The sequence below is a fragment of the Phasianus colchicus genome, chromosome 27, assembly GCF_987193195.1.
Source record: "Phasianus colchicus chromosome 27, bPhaCol1.hap1.1, whole genome shotgun sequence".
Taxonomy (NCBI): domain Eukaryota; kingdom Metazoa; phylum Chordata; class Aves; order Galliformes; family Phasianidae; genus Phasianus; species Phasianus colchicus.
Genome location: NC_143462.1, coordinates 3,187,486 through 3,206,177, shown reverse-complemented (window position 1 = coordinate 3,206,177; position 18,692 = coordinate 3,187,486). Strand labels below are relative to the sequence as shown.

The following is an 18,692-nucleotide window of genomic DNA, read 5'->3' as shown; positions in this document are numbered from 1 at the left end:
GGCTTACTGTTTGGTGAGTCTCTGGGTGGAGGGGTGGCAGCTGAAGCAGAGCAATGAAAGTGGAGATATCTGAGATAAAAAGGGGAGAAGTGGCTGCCGAGCTGTGTGCTGGGGAGAGCTGTTCTGGAGGAGCCCTCTGGGTGGCACTGCTCCCCCAGCCCTGCGGGGACAGCTGGTGATGGGGCTCACAAATAACTGCTCTCCATCCCGTGGCTGAGGTTCATCCCTTTCTCCTTCGTCCCTGAATTTTTGCACTAGTGAAACATTCTGCCCACGGGTCTTGTTTGCAAACTTCACCATATTAAAGGCTTTATTTATTTTACAGAATGAACTCAGGACACACATTGTTCTTTCTGAGTTTGATGCAAATGTGTAAAGACTGCCAGTGTCCCTGCAGTGTTTGTTTGCTAAAGTAGTGCTCCTTATAAAGCTTCCTGAGCTGGAGAAAGCTGCATGGTCACAGTTCTAATGTCTGAGCACAGAAGAGTGGGCTGGATTGATGTTGAACATCTGTGGGAATTGTCTGCCTTTATGGCTTCCTTACCCTCCCACTTTTCCTCTCTCAGGCGTTTTGCACTTATTTCCTGAGTTGAAACTCAACCCTCATCATGCTTAATGAAGCAGTTAAGGTAAGCGTGCGGGGTGCTGCGTGCAGGGCAGGCTTTGTCCTGGCTTCCATGCCCTGGAGGTCTGACTCTGCACGGCGGTTCTTTAGGAGCAGACAGGCTCACAGAAGTGTGTGGTCTTCTGGTTTTTCGATCTGTCTGCTAAAGGCATTCAAGGGCTCCCCCAGCTTTGATTCTGTGAGCTCCCAGCTGCAGGATGGGGCTCAGCTCCAGCGCAGGTGGCCGTGGGATGGGACTGGGGTGCTTCTCCAGCAGCTGCAGCAGACTGCTGTGTGGTGACAATGCGCTAAAGAGAGAGGAGAGCAGTGTAGCCACTGCTCCTCTGCTCTGCAGCTGCTTTTCTCTGCCATCCCACTTGCAGCAGGGTTTCTGATCTCTTTGAGAGCTTTGCCATGCTTCTCACATGGTTGAGCCTTGCTGAAGTCAGTACAGCACCCACAGACACCTTCTGTTCCTCCTGCCTCCTCAGTGCCCACCTTGGGCTCCTCCTACAGAGGAGCAGAGCAAGCAAACTGCAGACAAAGGGCTCTTAATGAACCCCTCTGCCCAGGCACTTAGGCCCCCTGCAATACAAGCTTTATTTACATCTGTGAAAAGCACTCTGTTGGTCTGTTGGAGCAGCAGTGCTCTCACTCACTGCTCGTAGAGACAATGTCACTGTCAATATTTGCCTTGTAGGAACAATGCCAGCAGCTGAAGGCTTGTTTCATGGCCAGAGGGACTCTTCCTCCTCCTGGCTTCAGTGCCTGCTGCTGGCACAGAACCACCACCTCCCAGTGATGATGGGAATGCACAGCTGTAGGTTTCAGGTAAGCCCCACCAGGTAACACTCATGCACAGACCCCAGTGTTGCCCAGCTGGGGCCAGTCCCCAATGTCCCCAAGGGTTCCAGCAGCACAGGGACCCCCTGCATCAGCATCTGCAGAGCTGCACATCTGCTGCAGGGAGCACCTGGGAGCTGGCTGCCTCTGGAAGGAATAAAGCTGGGATGATCCTAGGGCAGGACAACATGCTGCTGCTTCTCCTTTCATGGCTTTTGGTGCAACGACCATCCTGGGAGAGTGCTGAGCTGCAGCCTCCCCCCATTAGAGGCACTTAAAGCTGCTGTGCTCCAGTTTCCTTTCTTAGCCAAGAGTGCAGACACCACTCGCTTCCCTTCTTCCACAAAACCAGGCTTGATTTATTTTATCAGATCGTATCTTTTGTGTTGCAGAGGCTCTGGCTTGCAGCTTGACCTCTCTGCCAAGAAGTGCCTGTGATTCATGCAGCACATGTGCAGGGATGCAGTGGGTGCTGAGATTTGGAGGGACATGAAGGCCGCCTGCTCACATTTAACAGCTCTTGATGCACCAACCAGACCTGCTCTGCACATCACACCAGGGTGCTGCACATCCCTATGGGACTGCAGAGCTCCCAATGGACAGCACTGGATCTGCAGCTGCTGGAGGTACCCGAGGTAGGCAGAAGCTGCCCCATGCCCCAGCCCCACAGCCTGACACAGCCTTTCAAAGTGCAAAGAGTGTTTATTTCTTGAAGATCGGGTTTCCGGCAGGAAGGCCAGCAACTGCCAAGGTTTTTATTGGATCCCAGTGAAAGGAATTTCGAGTCTCGTGCTTGTTGTCTTTCCCTGTGCTTGCAGTGGAGAAGGAGCACTGTTACACCCAAATGAAAGTGAGGGGTATGGGGTTTGGCACTGCACATCCTTGATATTGTGGCTCAGGATGGGATGCCGCATGATCTCCTTGCAGGAGGTGTCGGAAGAGGCTGGAGGGGCTCTGGGGAAGTGTGGAGAGGTGTTGGAAGCACTTGAAAGGACCTGCGGCTGAGCCACGTGGGGAGCCCTGCTGGAGCTGAGCAGTGATGGGGCCAGACAGCTCACATTTGTTATGGGCTTGGACAAAGTTTTGACTGTTCTTGGAGGTAATTTTATAGGGGATTGGGATTCTGAAGACCACGTAGAGTAGCTTGATTGCTTCAGTGTGTGGTGGAGACAGCTCCAGTGCTCTGACCACCCTCAGATGATGGCAGCAGTGACCAGTATCCTCCAGGGCTGAGGGCTGTGCCAAGTACTGCTGTGTTCATGTATGAAGAGCCCCCAGTTTAATGCAGAGGTTCTCCAGAGCCCTCCCAGCCCTGGTTATGGAGTCACTGCCCTCAGAAAGAGAAAGAAGAGGGGCACCAGGGTTGGGGTTGGAGTGGTATGAGCAGCTTCCCAGAGGAGAAATGGTACATCCTTTGCAAACATGGCAATTCTTGGGGATGAGAAGTTCTTTTAGGGCTTGATCTAGTGGCAGAACATTGCTGTGTTACCTACAGAAGGAGAAGGGAGCACTGCTTGTGCTTTCTGCAGAGCATGAAGAGGAGGCAGGGCTCAATGTTTGCTATGGGGGTCAGTGGAGCCTCTTCCTCCCATTGGCCATCACCTGCTCATGCAGGATCTCGGGGCGGATGCTGGACACAAACAGTTTCCTGCTGCTCCCAGCTCCAGCTGTGGGGTCTGGGCCCAGCATCCTGAAGCAATGAGAACTGGAAAGTGATTGCTGCAGTGGAAATTTTACTCAAAAAAAAAAAAAAAAGAGTGCAAAGGGACACAGTGTGCATGACTGTGACTTGGTGGCAAGCTTGTACCAAGCTCCTGGGGTTGGGTTTGTGTTCTTAGAACGATGGGATTGTGATGAGTAACTCCTTACGCCCACCACCACAATGAGATGTATTTATTTAGAGAATGGAGTAAATTTCTTCCTCCTCCAGACACTGCTGGTCCTGGAGAGAAACTGCTTTCCCCAGTCAGCCTCTGCCTCCATTCCGTGACCCTCTTCCCTCTCTCACTGGAGGTGTCCCAAAGAATGTGTTGTGTGCTTTGATCGCTTTTGATTTGGAGCTGCAGTGAGTGGTGTGCATGGAGAAGATGAGCATGGGGCTGAGAGGGGCTGGGGGAGCACAGGGGGCAGCGGGGATGTGGGAGGAGGGGAGCAGGAAGCAAAATATTGAACTTAGAATGAAAAGCACTGAGGCAAACAAAGTTAAAAGCGAGCAGGGAGGAGTGCTAACTGCAGAGAAGGGGGCAGGAGGGAGCAAAGCAGTGAAATGACAGAGAAAGTTTGTGCATTGGTTGTAGTGTGGGGCCCTGGGGGCCAGCAGGGCTGCATGTCCCATGTCCCTGGGATGCAGTGCTTGTCACTGCAGGATCACGTCATGGTCTGTATGGACACCATGTGAACTCTGTAGGAGCAGGGCTGCATCTTTTCTTGTGGATAAGTGGAGCTGCATCTCCATCTCGTTCTCTGTATGGACGCACAGGGCTCCATCTCTCTCTCTCTCTCCATGGATGCCCGGGGCTCCATCTCTCCCCCTGGACGCACAGGATTCCAGCTCTGCGCTTCGGGCCCCGCTCCGTGCCGTCGGGCTGAGCCTTTTGCCCCGCAGCTCCGCGCAGGGTCCGACGCCTCTTTGCCCCCCCGGGGTCCCCGTTCTTCCTCCCCACTCGGGGCCGTCCGGTGGTGGCCGGGCCGGGGGGAGGAGGAGAAGAAGAAGGCGGTGGCGGGGGGCGGTACGGGGGAGGTGCCAGGGCTGGCGGCGGAGCGCTGCAAGCGGGGGAGGCGCCGCCGGAGCCGCCCCGGGGCTCGGGGAGCCGGAGCTCCCGGTGCCGGGGCGATGCGGGGGGCGGCGGCGGCGGCTCTGCTCTTAGCGGTGGCGGCGGCGCTGAGCGAGGCTGCGGAATCGGCGGCGGTGCGGAGCTGCGCGGTGCAGAGCGTGGGCTGTAAGTGCGCGGCGGAGCGGCACAAGGCGAGCGGCCCCGCCGTGCCCCGTCGCCGGGTTCTGTGCAACGGAGCGGCCCTACCCGCACCTCCCGAACCGCGGCTGCTGCCCGACGGCACCGCCACGCTGTGAGTACCGCGCACACGCGTGCCCGCGTCCCTTCGTTCCACGCAGAGCGAACTCTTCCGTCTCTCGTGAGATCGGCGGCTCTGCTCCGACTCTAGCGGTTTTTCTGCTCTGCGTAACGCGGAGCGCTGTTCGATGGGGTTTTAAAAGCCGTCGTGGAGCCGCCCCGGGACCGCTCCGTCTCCGTGGGGTGGAAATGTGGGTGCGCAGCTTGGACCCGATGTGGAAGCGCAGGAAACGGGCTCCATCCCCGCGCTTCCTTCCGCGATGTTTGCTGCTTGGAGCGCTGGAGGAGGATGTTTTTGTTTGAAAGCTTTTTACTGGAAATATTTGCTCCGGACGGATCTGATGTGCTGTGGATCTGGGCTCTGTGATGGGGCTGAGTTGTCGCTTCTCTCCCTCCGAGCCCGCTCGGCCCTGGGCAGGGAAGCTCCGGGCTCTGGGCAGGCGCTGGCAGTGGTGTGTGTTTATTTATAAATGCGGCAGGGAGGTTTGAATTAAAGCTGCCTGGGAGGGCAGTGACGGCACGGCCGCTGCTGGAATCGCTACTTTCACCCATCCCACCAGGACCTTGTCCTGCTTTTGAGGTCCTGCAGTGCACAGGGTGCTCACGGTCCTGCCCAGTTATCATGTATTTGCTCGTGCATGGGGGTCCTGTGGCTGCGTTGGGGCAGTTTGGGTTTTCCCATGTGCCCTTTGCTGTTGCAGAGGCTTCATTTTAGGGTGATGATGTTGGCCTGGTGAAAACCCATAAATATGGAGCATGTCCTCAAAGCTCATCAAGGCTCTGTGGCACTGTGAGCTCTGAAATGCAGTGGTCACAATGGAAGCATCGATGGCCCTAAAGCAGCAGCTGTGGTGCTCGTGGCCCCATCCCGTGCTGCTGTGCTGGAGCTGCATACTGCAGCAGTGCTCTCCCCAAGCTGCTCTGCTCTTACAGTCCCTGCCCCAGGGTGCTGTGACGTGTCAGCCCACTGCAGGCACCCGCAGGGATTGGGAGTACTTTGTTGAGTTGTATTTAGGAGCAGTGTCCCATTCCTTGCTTGCTCTTGAGCTTCCTTTTAGGATGACTGTGTGGCAGCATCAAGACGTGACACAATCCCACTCCAACGTGACACGAAACCTACTGGCATAGACAGAAACCTACAAATACGTGGTGACCCTGGGCTCTGCTCTCTTGCAGTAAACGTGATTTATGCTAAACCCTTTCCAGATGGGACAATCAAAACCAGAGGCTCCAGGTTCACCGGCATCTCCCAGTGCTGCCAGGTGTGGTTAAGGCCATGGGGACATCATTCTGGGCAGCCCACAGCTCCTGCATGCCCCAGGGGCAGCTCGACTATGGGGCACACAGTGTGTTTTGTGCAGAGCTGTGCAGTTCTTTGCTGTAGTGCTGGCCAGGAGCATGCGTGAGGTTTGGCTTCACCATGTCCCCATGCAACCTGAGCAGATGTGCATGTGCTCTCTGCCCTGTGCAGTTCCTGCACCTCACCCCTTTGTGCTTTGCTTCCCGTGGTGCTGCTTGCCACACATCCTGCTCCAGTGGGCATCCATTCTGCTGGGGCTGCAGCTTCCTTGGTGCTGAGCATCAGCATCTCAGGGCATTGGCTGGGGATGTCCCTGCAGCCTGCTGCTAGGGCTCTGCAGCCCTTTGCTAATGGGGCTGAATGTCCCCCCCCCCCCGCCCCCTGCTCACACCCTGATGGAAGTGTGCTGCGTCCCCACCCGCCCCAATCACCCTGTTGGCCCTGCTGTCACACGGGCAGGAGCCCAAACCTCTTCCAGATGTGGAATCCCAGCGCAGGCCTCATTTCTGCACGCAGCTTGATTGCACCAAAATTACAGATTGTCTGCAGGGAATAGAGGGCTTTGACTTATGACCAATTTCCAGTTCTACTTGAACTCCCCTCTGCTTATCCTGGGCCCTGCAGATGGTTTCTTTTGGAAACCTTTTGATATTGATTGGGTAGTTTTTAAGGGTCTGTGGGTTTTCTCCTTTCCATCCTTGCAGATGGGGGGCCCTGCAATGCTGTGGGGCGACGGGGATGTGACATCCCCCAGGGCCATCCCTGCACTGCTCCACTCTGACCACTTTTCCCTCTCTCCGGGGCTCCTTTTTCCTGTGCTGAGGGTTGGAACAATAATTTTCACCATCCGAAATAGCCTGGTGTGACGTGAGCTGGTGGCACCGCCCCAGTTTGGGGGGGGGGAGGAGGTTGGGGAGCACCAGGGGCCCCCGCTTCACCCTTCCTACAATCCCCCGCCGGCGGCCGAGCGCTGCGCAGGGCACGGCCCTATCTGCACAGAGCATATGCTTTAAATTAATGCACTCAGAGAGCAAAGCATAGCTGTTCTCCCCACCCCCACCATCCTCGCCCCACTATTAACCTCCGTGCCGCGTCCTCCTCCCGCTGCACGCCGGCTGTGGGGAGCGCGGCCGCTGCCTCCTTTTTTGGTCGGGGACATAGGAAGTTTATTGTTCCAGCAGGCCGGGTTCTGGAGCAGTTATTTATCCAAGTGGATTCCAGCACGCTTGAAAAAACAAGCTTGTTTGGGGTTTTTTTGTGTGTTTTTTTGTTGTTTTTTTTTTTTTTTTTTTCCTTCACTTTTTGGCTCCTCTTTTTTGAGATGAGGGGAAGAAAAATGAGAAGGGAAAAGGATTTCTCCATCTCTGCGCCTGCGCTGATGCCCCGTAGGCTCTGTGCCATTGGTAATGGATTTGAGGAGAGGAGATGGGACCCAATGGGACCCATTACCCACTCCTTGCTTTTCCTTCATGCTGTGCTCTGTCATCCCTGCATTACCCTTAGGGAGTGATCCAGCATCGCTCAATGAACGCAGCGTCAGCCAACGGGTTCCTTGGTGCTGCAGAACTGTTCCACTTGAGTGGCATGTCCAGCTCATGGTTCTGCACTTTCATGGTGTGTCTGCAGGCAGCCTGGGCACAGGGACCACATCCCCCTGCATCAGTGGCTGCAAGGACCCAGACAGGCACCCATTGCCATGGCTGGATCCCTCCTGCAGCCCCATGCATCCATCTCATGCATTCAGATATTTTTTGCTTTTCTGCTTTGAGTTGTGCTAGCAGAGACACATCACCACTAATGTGTGGAGCTCCATGGAGCCCAGTGGGACTGCCTGGGGAAAAAAGACCAGCATCCTTTGGTCACTCACTGGGAGCTTTGTTCCTTGCACAAATAGGTGCAGGGGGTCCCAGCTCCAACAGGCGCAGGATGGAGGCTGCTCCCGCCTCTGCTCTCCCTGCAGCCTGGCTGCAGATCACACAGGATACTGATTTCATCTTGGACCGCCTGAGCTTTGCCTTTTATGGAGGGGAGTTTTGTTTTTATGGCAGAAATACAGCTGATGGTCCCAGGGGTCAGAAGAACAAAGCATCTCCTGGCATGGGGGCTCCTTCCTGGGGCCTGTGGTGGGCTGGGGTCCATGTTCCCAGCTGGGTGCAAGCCCTGGTTGTAACCCCAGCCAAAGCTGCACCCTTGTGGAGAGCACATGGTGGTGGGGACGCAGGGGTGAGTGCAACATCCATGGAGAGCAGCGTGCTCCACTGCAGCAGCATCCCTTGGGGCTGTAGTGAGGGAACTGGGTGCCATGTGAGTGCCCTGGGGTTTGGATGGGATAACGCTGAGCTGCTGTTGCTGGGGTTAGGTTGCAACCCCCCCAGGAGTCCCCCAGTCCTGGCTGCAATGTGGGAATGGGGCCAGGGAAACCCGACGTCTGCCCCCTGGGACTGGGATGGTGCGGAGCGCGTCCTGTCTGCAGCACACAGTTCCCATTCAGCGCAGCTGCAGGGACGGCCCGTGTGTAAACAGCTCTGGCACAGCCCTCAATGAGGCCTTTTTTCCTGCTGCTCGCCCCCGGATGGGGTTCCCGGGGAGCCCTCCCTGCTGTGGTTTCCCTCTGCACTTCCTGCAGGGTCGGAGCTGTGTGCCACACTGATCTCTAATGGGGCAGGGGCTGAGGATTCCTCGATGCTGCTCAGTGCGGGTTTGGGGGTTCTTATTGTCTACACATGCAACTCTATGCTGTGATGCCTCAGGCACTGATAGAGCCCTGGGGACCTCCAGCCCACTGCCACCATGGCATGGTGTCCCCACAGGGGTGCTATGTGTCCCATGTCATCCCCCAGCAATGCCACCTTGCTAAGAACTGGCTATTCCCAATCCCCCAGCCCCGCTGATCCTTGGGCATCTCCATCACAGCCCATGTAACAGCACCTTCCCTCTCCTTCCATCCCTTTGCTCTCATCCCCACAGGCTGCTGAGCAACAACAAGATCACAGTGCTGCAGAACGGCTCCTTCTTCGGGCTGCGGGCGCTGGAGAAGCTGTGAGTGAATGGAGACTGGGGGTGGTGTGGGATAGGCTAGTCAGTGAGCCTCTGGGCATTAGGTTTGCCACCAGCACCCACAGGCGTCCTGGGGTCTCTGGGAACTGGACTGGGGCAGAGGCACCAGGGGGGCCACACTCGGTGGGGGCTGGTATGAAAAGCGACATTGTCCCCCCAAACAAAGTCAACTTTCTTATCTCTCCATGAAAGGCATCTCTATGATGGGAACGTTAATAAGAGGAGATTTATGGCCCCCATATGGATCTGATCTGTAGGTTTGTAAGAGTGGGGACGGGCACACTGAGGGTGTTTTGTTCCACTTCAAGGGGCTCACACGTTCCTCAGCCCCACAGGGATGGGGTGACACCAGGGCCGAGGGGCTCCAGCTGTGGGGACAGCCCATGGGTGCCCATCCCTTTGCAGGAGGGTCCCTGCAGGGTGCTGTGCTTGCACCATCCCATGGCATATGGTGCCAAGGATGTCCATATTCCTTTGGGGTGCAGGGACCCCTCCATGGGGCCCAGGCTTCTGATTGGCACTACAGCACCCATTGGTCCCAGCCCCACTGCCTAGGGGTCTCACCATTGCTCCCCATGGGCAGTGGGATCAGCACAGCCTGGATCTCATTAGCTCGAACAAGGAAGCATTTATGAACGTGAAGCTTGTTTGAGTTATGCAGTGTGCACCTGCCCTGGCCAGCAGAGGCCAGCTGCTCCATGGGGAGTGGGTGTGCAGTGTTTGGTCAGGGCAGGCACTGCAGGGCATGGCATTGCTTCTGGGTTTGTGTTCCCGGTGCACGGTGTTGGGGCTGACATGAGATTTTTGAAGCCATGAAAATACCCATGGAGCTGTTTTGGGACTCTATTTGAAGCAGTCATTTTGAGGACCCAAGTTTCTCCCACGCTGTGGTTGAAGTATGGGGTCACATCTAGGCTCCTGGCACTGAGTTCTCATTAATGAGAGGATTAATGAGCCTGGACAGGGAGCAGCCTGGCCCAGGGGCGATACCTGGGGGACAACAGTCCCCAGGTGCAGGAGGTCTGCACATCCCCATGCCCTGAGGTCCCTGTGTGTGTAGCATGGGATAACCTTCAATGAAGCTCAGCTCAGAGCACAGCCATGGGCAGCATCCCCCCGTCCCCCAGCCAGCACGGGGCTGCGCCTGATTGCTCCCGACAGCAGCTCTAATTGTGTGCATCGGGTCGGTCCAGGGCTGCAGCACAGACAAACCCCACAGAGGGGCTGTGCTGGCACCACGAGGACCTCAGGGGCCCCTTGCTTTGGTCATGGGGCCATGGGGGTTTGGTGTGACGCAGTCATTGGGGCTGAGCTGTTTCCAGGGTCCCCAAGCCACCCCCAAGAGCCCCACGCCCACCGCTCCTCAGGACTGGCAGTTCAGCATCACCACTGATATGTGGCGGCGTAATGAGATTAATGAGTGTGAGCAGGGCCGGTATGCGGCCACCCTCATTAGCGCAGCCCCAACTGGGAGTGCCGTGCCCTCCGCCAGCACCACCGTGCTCAGGGGCTGGGACTTGGCCAGGATGGGTCCCTCGATGGCCCCATAAAGGACTGTGAGTTTTGGGGTGGCCCCATGGTGACAATGGCTTCTGTTAACCAGGCATTGGGCACTGTGTTGAAAGGCTCTGATGTGAGCGAGCACGGGAGAAAATCACTCTCATGGTAACTCCATCCCGTGTGCTGTAGATAGGGCTGGGAGCATGGCTTAAAGCCTCTATGAGCTGCACATGGAAGCACTGGGAAATGTCCATAAGTCCTCACAAAGAAATGAACGTGCTGCACCAACACAGTGTTTCGGGAGGGGGATGTTGAACGGTGCTGCGTGCAGAGTTGTGGGGATCCCGCAGTGCTGCAAGTGTAGGGTCTGTCTGTCTGTCTGTGCTGCCTGGTGGGGCTAGGCTGCTGTCCCAGGGCCAGGTGTATTCTGTGGTGTGCATGGGGAGGGTTGTTGGGATGGCTGTGTTTGCAGTACAGGTGTGCACGGCGTGGGTGAGTGGAGCTGTTCCTTCAGCACTGGGGCTCACCTGAGCCACCCGTGTACATCTGCACGCTCACAGCCCTGCACACCCACAGCCCTGCACACCTGTACACCCTGCCAGCACCCTGAGAGCTGGCTGGGTGCCATGTACCCACGGGACACCTTTGCTCAGCAGAAGTGCAGCAGCTGAGAGCTCTCCCTACGTCCCTACTGCAGCGGCTGCTGCGTGCCTGGCATGCCTCTGATAAGATACATGCCTGTAATCAGTGTAATAACCCAATCGAGCTTCCTCCAGGCTGCAAAGCCACTGTGAGGCTGTGCTGACATTTGCAGTGTGCTCTTATCCTAATAGCCTTCCTGGGATAAGGCTGCTCTGGAAACAGCTCTGCAGGAAGGAAAGGTGGGCATGGTACGTGTGAGGCCCTGCAGAGTCCCTGGGATGCCTGGCTCTGTGTGGCTGCAGTGTGCTGGGAGCGGGGCTGCATTCCCCAGGCTTCCATCTGGCTGGGAGCACTGTGGAGCTGTGCTGATGGAAGGGGCAGGATGCTGGCTGCACACCCTGAGCTCTGTGTTTGTCTCCCTGCAGGGACTTGAAGAACAACCTGATCAGCACGGTGCAGCCAGGTGCCTTCCTTGGGCTCCCCGAGCTGAAGCGTCTGTAAGTGCCTGGGGAGCGCAGGGCAGCCCGTGGGGACTGGGAGCAGCTCAGCATCCCCAGCACTGACAGCCCCTCTGCTTCCTTGCAGGGATCTCTCCAACAACCGCATCGGTTGTCTGAGCGCCAGTGTCTTCCAGGGTCTCACCAACCTCCTCCGACTGTAAGCAGTGCCGTGGGCTCCCCTAGAAGGGCCACCATGCCCCACACACTGTATTGGGTGGTGGGGGCTGTAAATGGGACACATCAGGGAGCTCGGACTCCTGGTCCCCTCCTAAAGGCTTTCATCTCTAGGACTGGGGATGGGATGGAGGTAGGGATGAGGATGCCCAAACCAGTGGGTGACACTAGGATCCCCAGGATGTGAGAGGACTTTAGGTTTTCCAAGCATGTCCCAGTCTCCTCCATGGCTCTGTGCTTCCCTGTCTTGCAGTAACATGTCAGGAAACATTTTCTCCAGCCTCCCCCCTGGCGTTTTTGATGAGCTACCCTCACTGAAAGTCGTGTGAGTACACCACATCCATTCCCAAACACAGACCCTCTCTGAAGTATGCACAGCTGTGCCACCTCCAGCTTCAGCCTCCCCACACGGCTGCTGACCCTTGCAGGGACTTTGCCACCGAATACCTGACGTGTGACTGCAATCTGCTCTGGGTGCTGCCCTGGGCCCGCAACCGCTCAGCACAGATCTCAGAGCGAACACTGTGTGTGTACCCACGGCACCTGCACAGCACCCCGCTGCGCAGCACACAGGAGAGCCAGCTGCAATGCGGTGAGCAGAAAGAAGGGAAGGGTGTGGGCAGTGTGCCAGGGCTGGGGGGGCTCACACTGCATGTGTCCCCCCCCCGCAGAGGGCACCCCGGAGCTGCACACCCACCACCTCATCCCGTCGCTGCGTCAGGTGGTGTTCCAGGGGGACCGACTGCCCTTCCAGTGCACCGCCACCTATTTGGATAACAGCACCCAGATCCATTGGTACCACAACCACCAGCGAGTGCAGGAGGATGAGCGGGCGGGCGTCATCGTGGAGGAGAGCCTCATCCATGACTGCACCTTCATCACCAGGTGGGAGCGGGATAGGATCAGGATGGAGATGGGGATGATGGGGATAGAGATGTGAATGGGGTTAGGAATGGAGGTGGGATAGGATGGGGATGGATTGAACAGGAATGAGGATGGGAATAGGGATGGGGATGGAGATAGAGGTGGGGATGGGGTGCATATGGGGTGGGAACAGTGCAGGGCTTGCAGGTTTGCGGGTACCAAGTGCTGTAGGTGGGATGCAAAGTGTTGGCATTGTTTCTTGGTGCATGTCCCCACTCCAGGGACTGCCTCTCCATGCCAACGTGTCCCCTCTGCCCACAGCGAGCTCATCCTCTCCAACATCCACGTCTCCGCCAACGGTGAGTGGGAGTGTGCCGTCTCCACCTCCCAGGGCAATGTCAGCAAGAAGGTGGAGATTGTGGTGCTGGAGACCTCCGCGTCCTACTGCCCCGCAGAGCGCGTCACCAACAACCGAGGGGACTTCAGGTAGAGACCAGTAGCAGTGTGGCCAAGGGAGAACGTGGCTGTGCGCGGTGCGTGCCGTGCAGGGGGCTGCCTGCAGGCGGGGGCCCACAGGTGCCCAATCATCTGGTTGCAATTAGCAGCCACAGGGAGCATGAGCGCCTTTGAAGGCCTTCCCATGCCGGCAGCGCAGCCCGGCTCCAGCAGCAGAGGTGTTGGAATTTCTCTGGCACAAGACGAAAGGCTCTGGGCGTCTGCCGTAACCTCGGCAGGGCTGTTCCAGAATATAAATTACTGCTGCAGTCAATGTGGCTTCGATTAGCGGTGCCCCCCTGTGCTGCTCTGAGCCAAGCAGGATGTGGGATGGGGGGACAGCAGCTCTGTGGGGAGCATTGCCCCACTGTCATTGTGTGTGTGTGTATGTGCATCCAGGTGGCCCCGCACGCTGGCTGGCATCACTGCCTTCCAGTCATGCCTGCAGTACCCCTTTGCCTCGGGGCCAGCAAGTGGGGGCCCGGCAGCAGAGAAGCAAGCATCCAGGCGTTGTGACCGTGCAGGGCGCTGGGAGGAGGGCGACTACTCCCACTGCCTCTACACCAACGACATCACCCGTGTGCTCTACACCTTTGTGCTGGTGAGCCGGGTGCTCAGCCCACACAGATTGCTGAGGTTGGGGTCAGGCACAGCAGTGACTGTGCCCTGTGGTTGTGCTACCCTACAGATGCCCATCAATGCCTCCAATGCACTGACACTGGCTCACCAGCTGCGCGTCTACACAGCTGAGGCTGCGAACTTCTCGGATATGGTTGATGTCCTCTATGTGGCTCAGATGATTGAGAAGTTTATTGGCTACGTGGACCAGATCAAGCAGGTAACGCTGCTGTTCTCTGTTTTCCCCATCTGTGCATGGTGGGTACTGGGAGGGAAGCATGAACTGGGGATGAATGAACTGAGCGCGACCTGCAGCCGGCTCTCCTCGCAGCTCACTGATGTGATCGTGGAGATGGCAAGCAACATCATGCTGGTGGACGACCACATCCTATGGATGTCACAGAAGGAGGAGAAGGCATGCACCAGCATCGTCCGTTCACTGGAGAAGATCGCTGCGCACACCCTCAGCAGCAACTCCCAGCACATGGCAGTGGTGAGTCCCTGCACGCAGTGGGGGTCCATCCATGTTCATATGAGGGGTCTTTGCCCATGCTGGGCTGACAGTAGCCTCACTGCTCTGTGCCTGGCAGAACTCACGCAACATCGCCTTCGAGGCATACGTGGTAAAGCCTGAGAGCTACGTGGGGCTGAGCTGCGTGGCATTCCAGCGCCGGGATGGGGGCCCTCCTGGCCGCACAGCCCTGGCTGAGCAGGCAGCCGAGCCCCAGCCTGACCAGCAGCTGCGGCTGCGCTGCACCACAGGACGCCCCAACATCTCCCTGAGCAGTTTCCACATCAAGGTATGGATCTGATGGGGGTGTGAGGGGCTTGAGGGTGCGGCTTGATCTCACCGGTGACTGTGTGCCCACAGAACAGCATTGCCCTGGCCTCCATCCAGCTGCCTCCCAGCCTCTTTGCCAGCCCTGTCCCACCCACCCCGCTGGCCGACTGCAAGTTGCAGCTGCTGGTGTTCCGCAACGGGAAGCTCTTCTGCAGCACAGGGAACTCCTCACGTCTAGCAGACGACGGCAAGCGGCGCAGCGTGGCCACGCCAGTCATCTATGCAGGGACATGTAAGGGCTGTGTGCCAGCAGGGCTGCCTTTCTATGGAGATTAGAGCTCTTGGGGCTGTTCTCCCCAGCGCTGCTGTAGAGCAAAGCCATTTCTTTGGGCTGTGCTGCTGAAGGGAAAGTATTTTTTGGGGGTGGGTCCCCCTGGCTCACCAGCTCTCTCCATCCCTGCAGATGGCTGCAGTGTAGGGAACCTGACGGAGCCGGTGGCCGTGTCGCTGCGACACCCTGGGGAGGGTGCAGACCCCGTGGCTGCCTACTGGAACTTTGAGGTGCTGGGGGGCATGGGGGGTTGGAGCGCTGAGGGCTGCCAGCTGGCTGCCCGTGAGCCCAACGTCACCTCCCTGCACTGCCGGCACCTCAGCAACGTGGCTGTGCTCATGGTAAATGGGGCAGCAGGTGGGGGGTGAGCACTGGGGCCATGTGGAGGTGTAGGATGCGTGGTTCAGTGGCTGTGGGGCTATGGGATAGGGTCTGACGGGCTGTGTGGTGCCATGCAGGAGCTGAGCGGGTTCCCCAGTGAAGCACAAGGTCCAGTGGAGGTGCTGCACCCAGCCATGTACACCTGCACAGCTGTGCTGCTGCTCTGCCTCTTCACCACCATCATCACATACATCGTCCACCACGGGTGAGCATCACGGGGTGGCCTTAGCTGTAGGTAGGGGTATGGCTGGAGGGGGATAGTCCAAGCCAGACAGCTCACTGCTCCCTTCTGCTCCCTCCAGCACCATTCACATCACGCGGAAGTGCTGGCACATGCTCCTTAACCTCTGCTTCCACATGGCCATGACATCAGCAGTGTTTGCAGGAGGCATCACCCTCACCGGCTACCTGGTTGTCTGCCAAGCGGTGGGTGCCACTGCTGCAATGGGGACCCCAAATGGGGTTTTACTCCAAGCTGAACACTTGAGCCTCACTTGGCTGCATCATTGTGCTGACCACATCATCTTGTCCCGCAGGTCGGCATCATTTTGCACTACTCCTCCCTGTCCACACTGCTGTGGATGGTGGTGAAAGCCCGTGTCCTCTACAAGGAGGCGACCTGGAAAGCACCTCAGCAGCCAGATGGGGATTCAGCACCTCCAACCCCTCGGCCCATGCTACGGTACTGCCATCCCCTGCCTGAAACTCCTCACTAGGTCTTCCCCATTGGGAAGTGCACTCGGCAGCATAGCATAATTTTGATGTGCTCTGACCCAGCACTATTGTATGCTCTTGGCGTGCTCTCTCTTTGCAGGTTCTATCTGATTGCTGGTGGGATCCCCCTCATCATCTGTGGCATCACAGCGGCTGTCAACATCCACAACTACCACGACAACAACCCTTAGTAAGTGTCCTGCTTCCTTCCTCAGCGTGGGCAAGGGGAAGGGAAGCCAGCAGTGCTGGTAATCCAGGAAAATGCTTGTGGAATCCATCCCAGGAGCTGTCCATTGACAAGGCATGCATAAGCCATGGAGGCAGGCCATAGGGACCAAGGTGCCCTAAGGCTGAAGCCATGCTGACTGAATCCTTTTCTCTCCCCTGCAGCTGCTGGCTGGTGTGGAGACCCAGCCTGGGCGCCTTCTACGTGCCAGTGGCCTTCATCCTACTGGTCACCTGGCTGTACCTGCTCTGTGCTGGACTCAGCCTGCAGTGCCACGCTCCCCGTGGGAAGGAGCCCCCGGAGTTGCCAGGCACACCGCCGAGGCTGGGGACCAACGGGGAGCTGCTGACAGACTCAGGCTCCATCTCAGTGACACTACACTCAGGGACGCATTGCCTAGAGGTGGATGGTGTGTACTCACTGCAGGCACAGCTCTGGGCCCTGCTGGCTGTGCACGCCATGTATGTGGCCTTATGGACGTTTGGAGCCATGGCCGTGTCCCAGCGTGGAGATCTCAACATTGTCTTCAGCTGCCTTTATGGAGTGACGGCCGTGGCGCTGGGACTCTTCATCTTCATCCATCACTGCGTCCGTCGCCGGGACGTGCTGGGCTCGTGGTTCTCCTGCTGCCCATCCTACCGCTCTGCGCTGCCTATGCAGCCCTACAGCCACCCCGGCACAGCGGCGGTAGAGGACGGCTCACAGATGTTCATCAGCTGCGATCCCGAAGCCGCCCGCAGCGCCACGTCCTCCTCCTCACCCAGCAGCACGGGCTCAGCCGCCGGCCGCTGCAAGCTGACCAACCTGCGGGCGGCACAGAGCCAGGCTGATGAGCCGGAGCACGGAGATGGGAGAAGCGCCGGGGTGGGGAGAAACACCAACAACCACCGCAGGAACCACAAGAGCAGAACTAAGCAGCACCGCGAGGGGAAGCACCACCGTTTGAAGGTGCTGCGGGGCCCATCCTCCGAGCAGAGCGAAAGCGGCAGCGTGCACAACAGCCATTCCGAGAGCTACCACAGCAGCAGGAACAGCCCCATGAACAACTGCGCTGCGCAGCGAGCCGTGGGCATCCAGGATGGGGAGGTGGCACCCAGCCAATCGGAGGGCAGCGACGGCTTTCTGGAGGCGCGACGGCGGAGCAGAGACAACGTGAGGCAGGCGGAGAGGGAGGCGAAGCGACGCTCCTACCCCCTAAATGTGGGCAGCCACAACGGAGGGTTGAAGGGCAGCAAGTATGATGTCAATCTGGCCGGTGCTGACAGCGGGGCAGGGATGAGAAGCGGGCTCTGGAAGAGCGAAACCACAGTGTGAGGGATGGGGAAGGAGCAGATGGCCATAGTGCTGCAGCACGTCCTCCTTGGCTGGAGGTTGTGCACGGAGGAGCTCACAGAGAGGCTGTGAGCGTGGCTAAGTGCACTACGTGGGGCTTCATCCCCGCAGGACGGGCGTCACAGCCTGCCCAGGTTGCAGCACTGAGAGGCGGAGGTAAAAGGCAACCACTGCTTTTCAGCAGCATGAATTGCAGCCACGCTTCCGTCACTCCCGCACGTCACTTCAGACTGATCCTAAATGCTATTTTATAATATACAAAGGAAACAAATGTCTATTTTTCAAATTTCTATATTGTTGAATGTATATATGTATAGACTGATGCAAGTGCCTCCGCCTTACCAGCAATGTTCTCCCACAGCCACGACTGCAATATTCCCAGACGTAGGCATGTCGTGCAGACGCTTGGGTGGCCCCAAATGAGCTTTTTCTGAAAGAGTCTCAGTTTGAAGTGTTATGAAATGCAAATGTTGTTATCTTAAAGGACAGTATTTAGCCCTGAGGGTTACTCGATTGCCAAAGCAAAAGCCATATTGCGAAGCAAGCACAAGCAAAGAGAAGGCACTGATCTGAGAAACTGTCTGCACTCTGTGGATGTCAGACACTAAAAGCATCGCAGGAAAATGCTCCCAGACCCTCCCACGTGTAACCTATGCAAACAGGTGGAGCAGCAGCACTGCTCTGCCTAAGATGGACACGGGTTGTCCATCTCCTCCAGGAACCAAAGAGCCCAATTGGGCGCAGGCACCAAAGCAGGTCTTCATCCTTAACCCATGTGTGCATACAGAACCCAGCAGGCTTTGCTCCCACAAAGCCAGGACACCAACAGCACTGTGCTGAGCCACCTCCTGTCCCCCCAGCATGGGCTCCTCCCTCAGAGGGGGCTGCTCCTGGAGAGTTGAGAGGATGATACCCACAGTGCTGCCAGGGCCCTTCCTAAGGACTGCAGTACGTTCAAAGGGCTGGAACTTTGCTAAGCACTTATTTTTCCCCATTTAAAAACAAGTCTCTCTTTTTTTCTAGCAGGCAAAAAAAAGTCAGACTCACTGCAGGCTGTAGGAGGCTCTAGGAGCACTAGGAGTGTATCTGTGCTGTTTTCAGCCTCAGTTTTTTCACACATGCAAATGGGTTTAATTATTTACCTACCTCCCATGGGGTCCTGGGGAGCTGCAAAGGACTGAAGTGCTGGGAAGCATTCAAGCCAGCCCTGTGCTACACCACAGCCGAGGGATCCAGGAGTTAGCAGAGTAAATAGCACT

The 18,692-nt window shown here is 57.4% G+C and overlaps 1 protein-coding gene across 3 annotated transcripts; it reads left to right on the top strand.

Moving 5' to 3' along the window:
• Positions 1-25: 25 nt before the first annotated feature.
• On the top strand, positions 26-18,537 carry ADGRA2 (adhesion G protein-coupled receptor A2). 3 transcript variants are annotated; one of them, XM_090125793.1, is made up of 20 exons: positions 26-1,435; positions 1,840-2,082; positions 8,786-8,857; positions 11,443-11,514; positions 11,603-11,674; positions 11,945-12,016; positions 12,120-12,283; positions 12,363-12,576; positions 12,877-13,041; positions 13,450-13,651; positions 13,739-13,888; positions 14,000-14,161; positions 14,259-14,468; positions 14,540-14,741; positions 14,913-15,121; positions 15,239-15,366; positions 15,464-15,587; positions 15,698-15,843; positions 15,976-16,065; positions 16,266-18,537. In XM_090125793.1, exons 2-20 carry the CDS (start codon positions 1,889-1,891, stop codon positions 17,413-17,415), a joined length of 3,798 nt encoding a protein of 1,265 aa, XP_089981919.1. In that variant the 5' UTR covers positions 26-1,435; positions 1,840-1,888; the 3' UTR covers positions 17,416-18,537. The 3 variants fall into 3 exon arrangements, with proteins under 3 accessions (XP_089981919.1, XP_089981918.1, XP_031458077.2); XM_090125792.1 differs by lacking the exon at positions 26-1,435 and having other exon boundaries at positions 1,816-2,082; XM_031602217.2 differs by lacking the exons at positions 26-1,435; positions 1,840-2,082 and adding an exon at positions 4,225-4,513.
• The last annotated feature ends 155 nt before the right edge of the window (positions 18,538-18,692 follow it).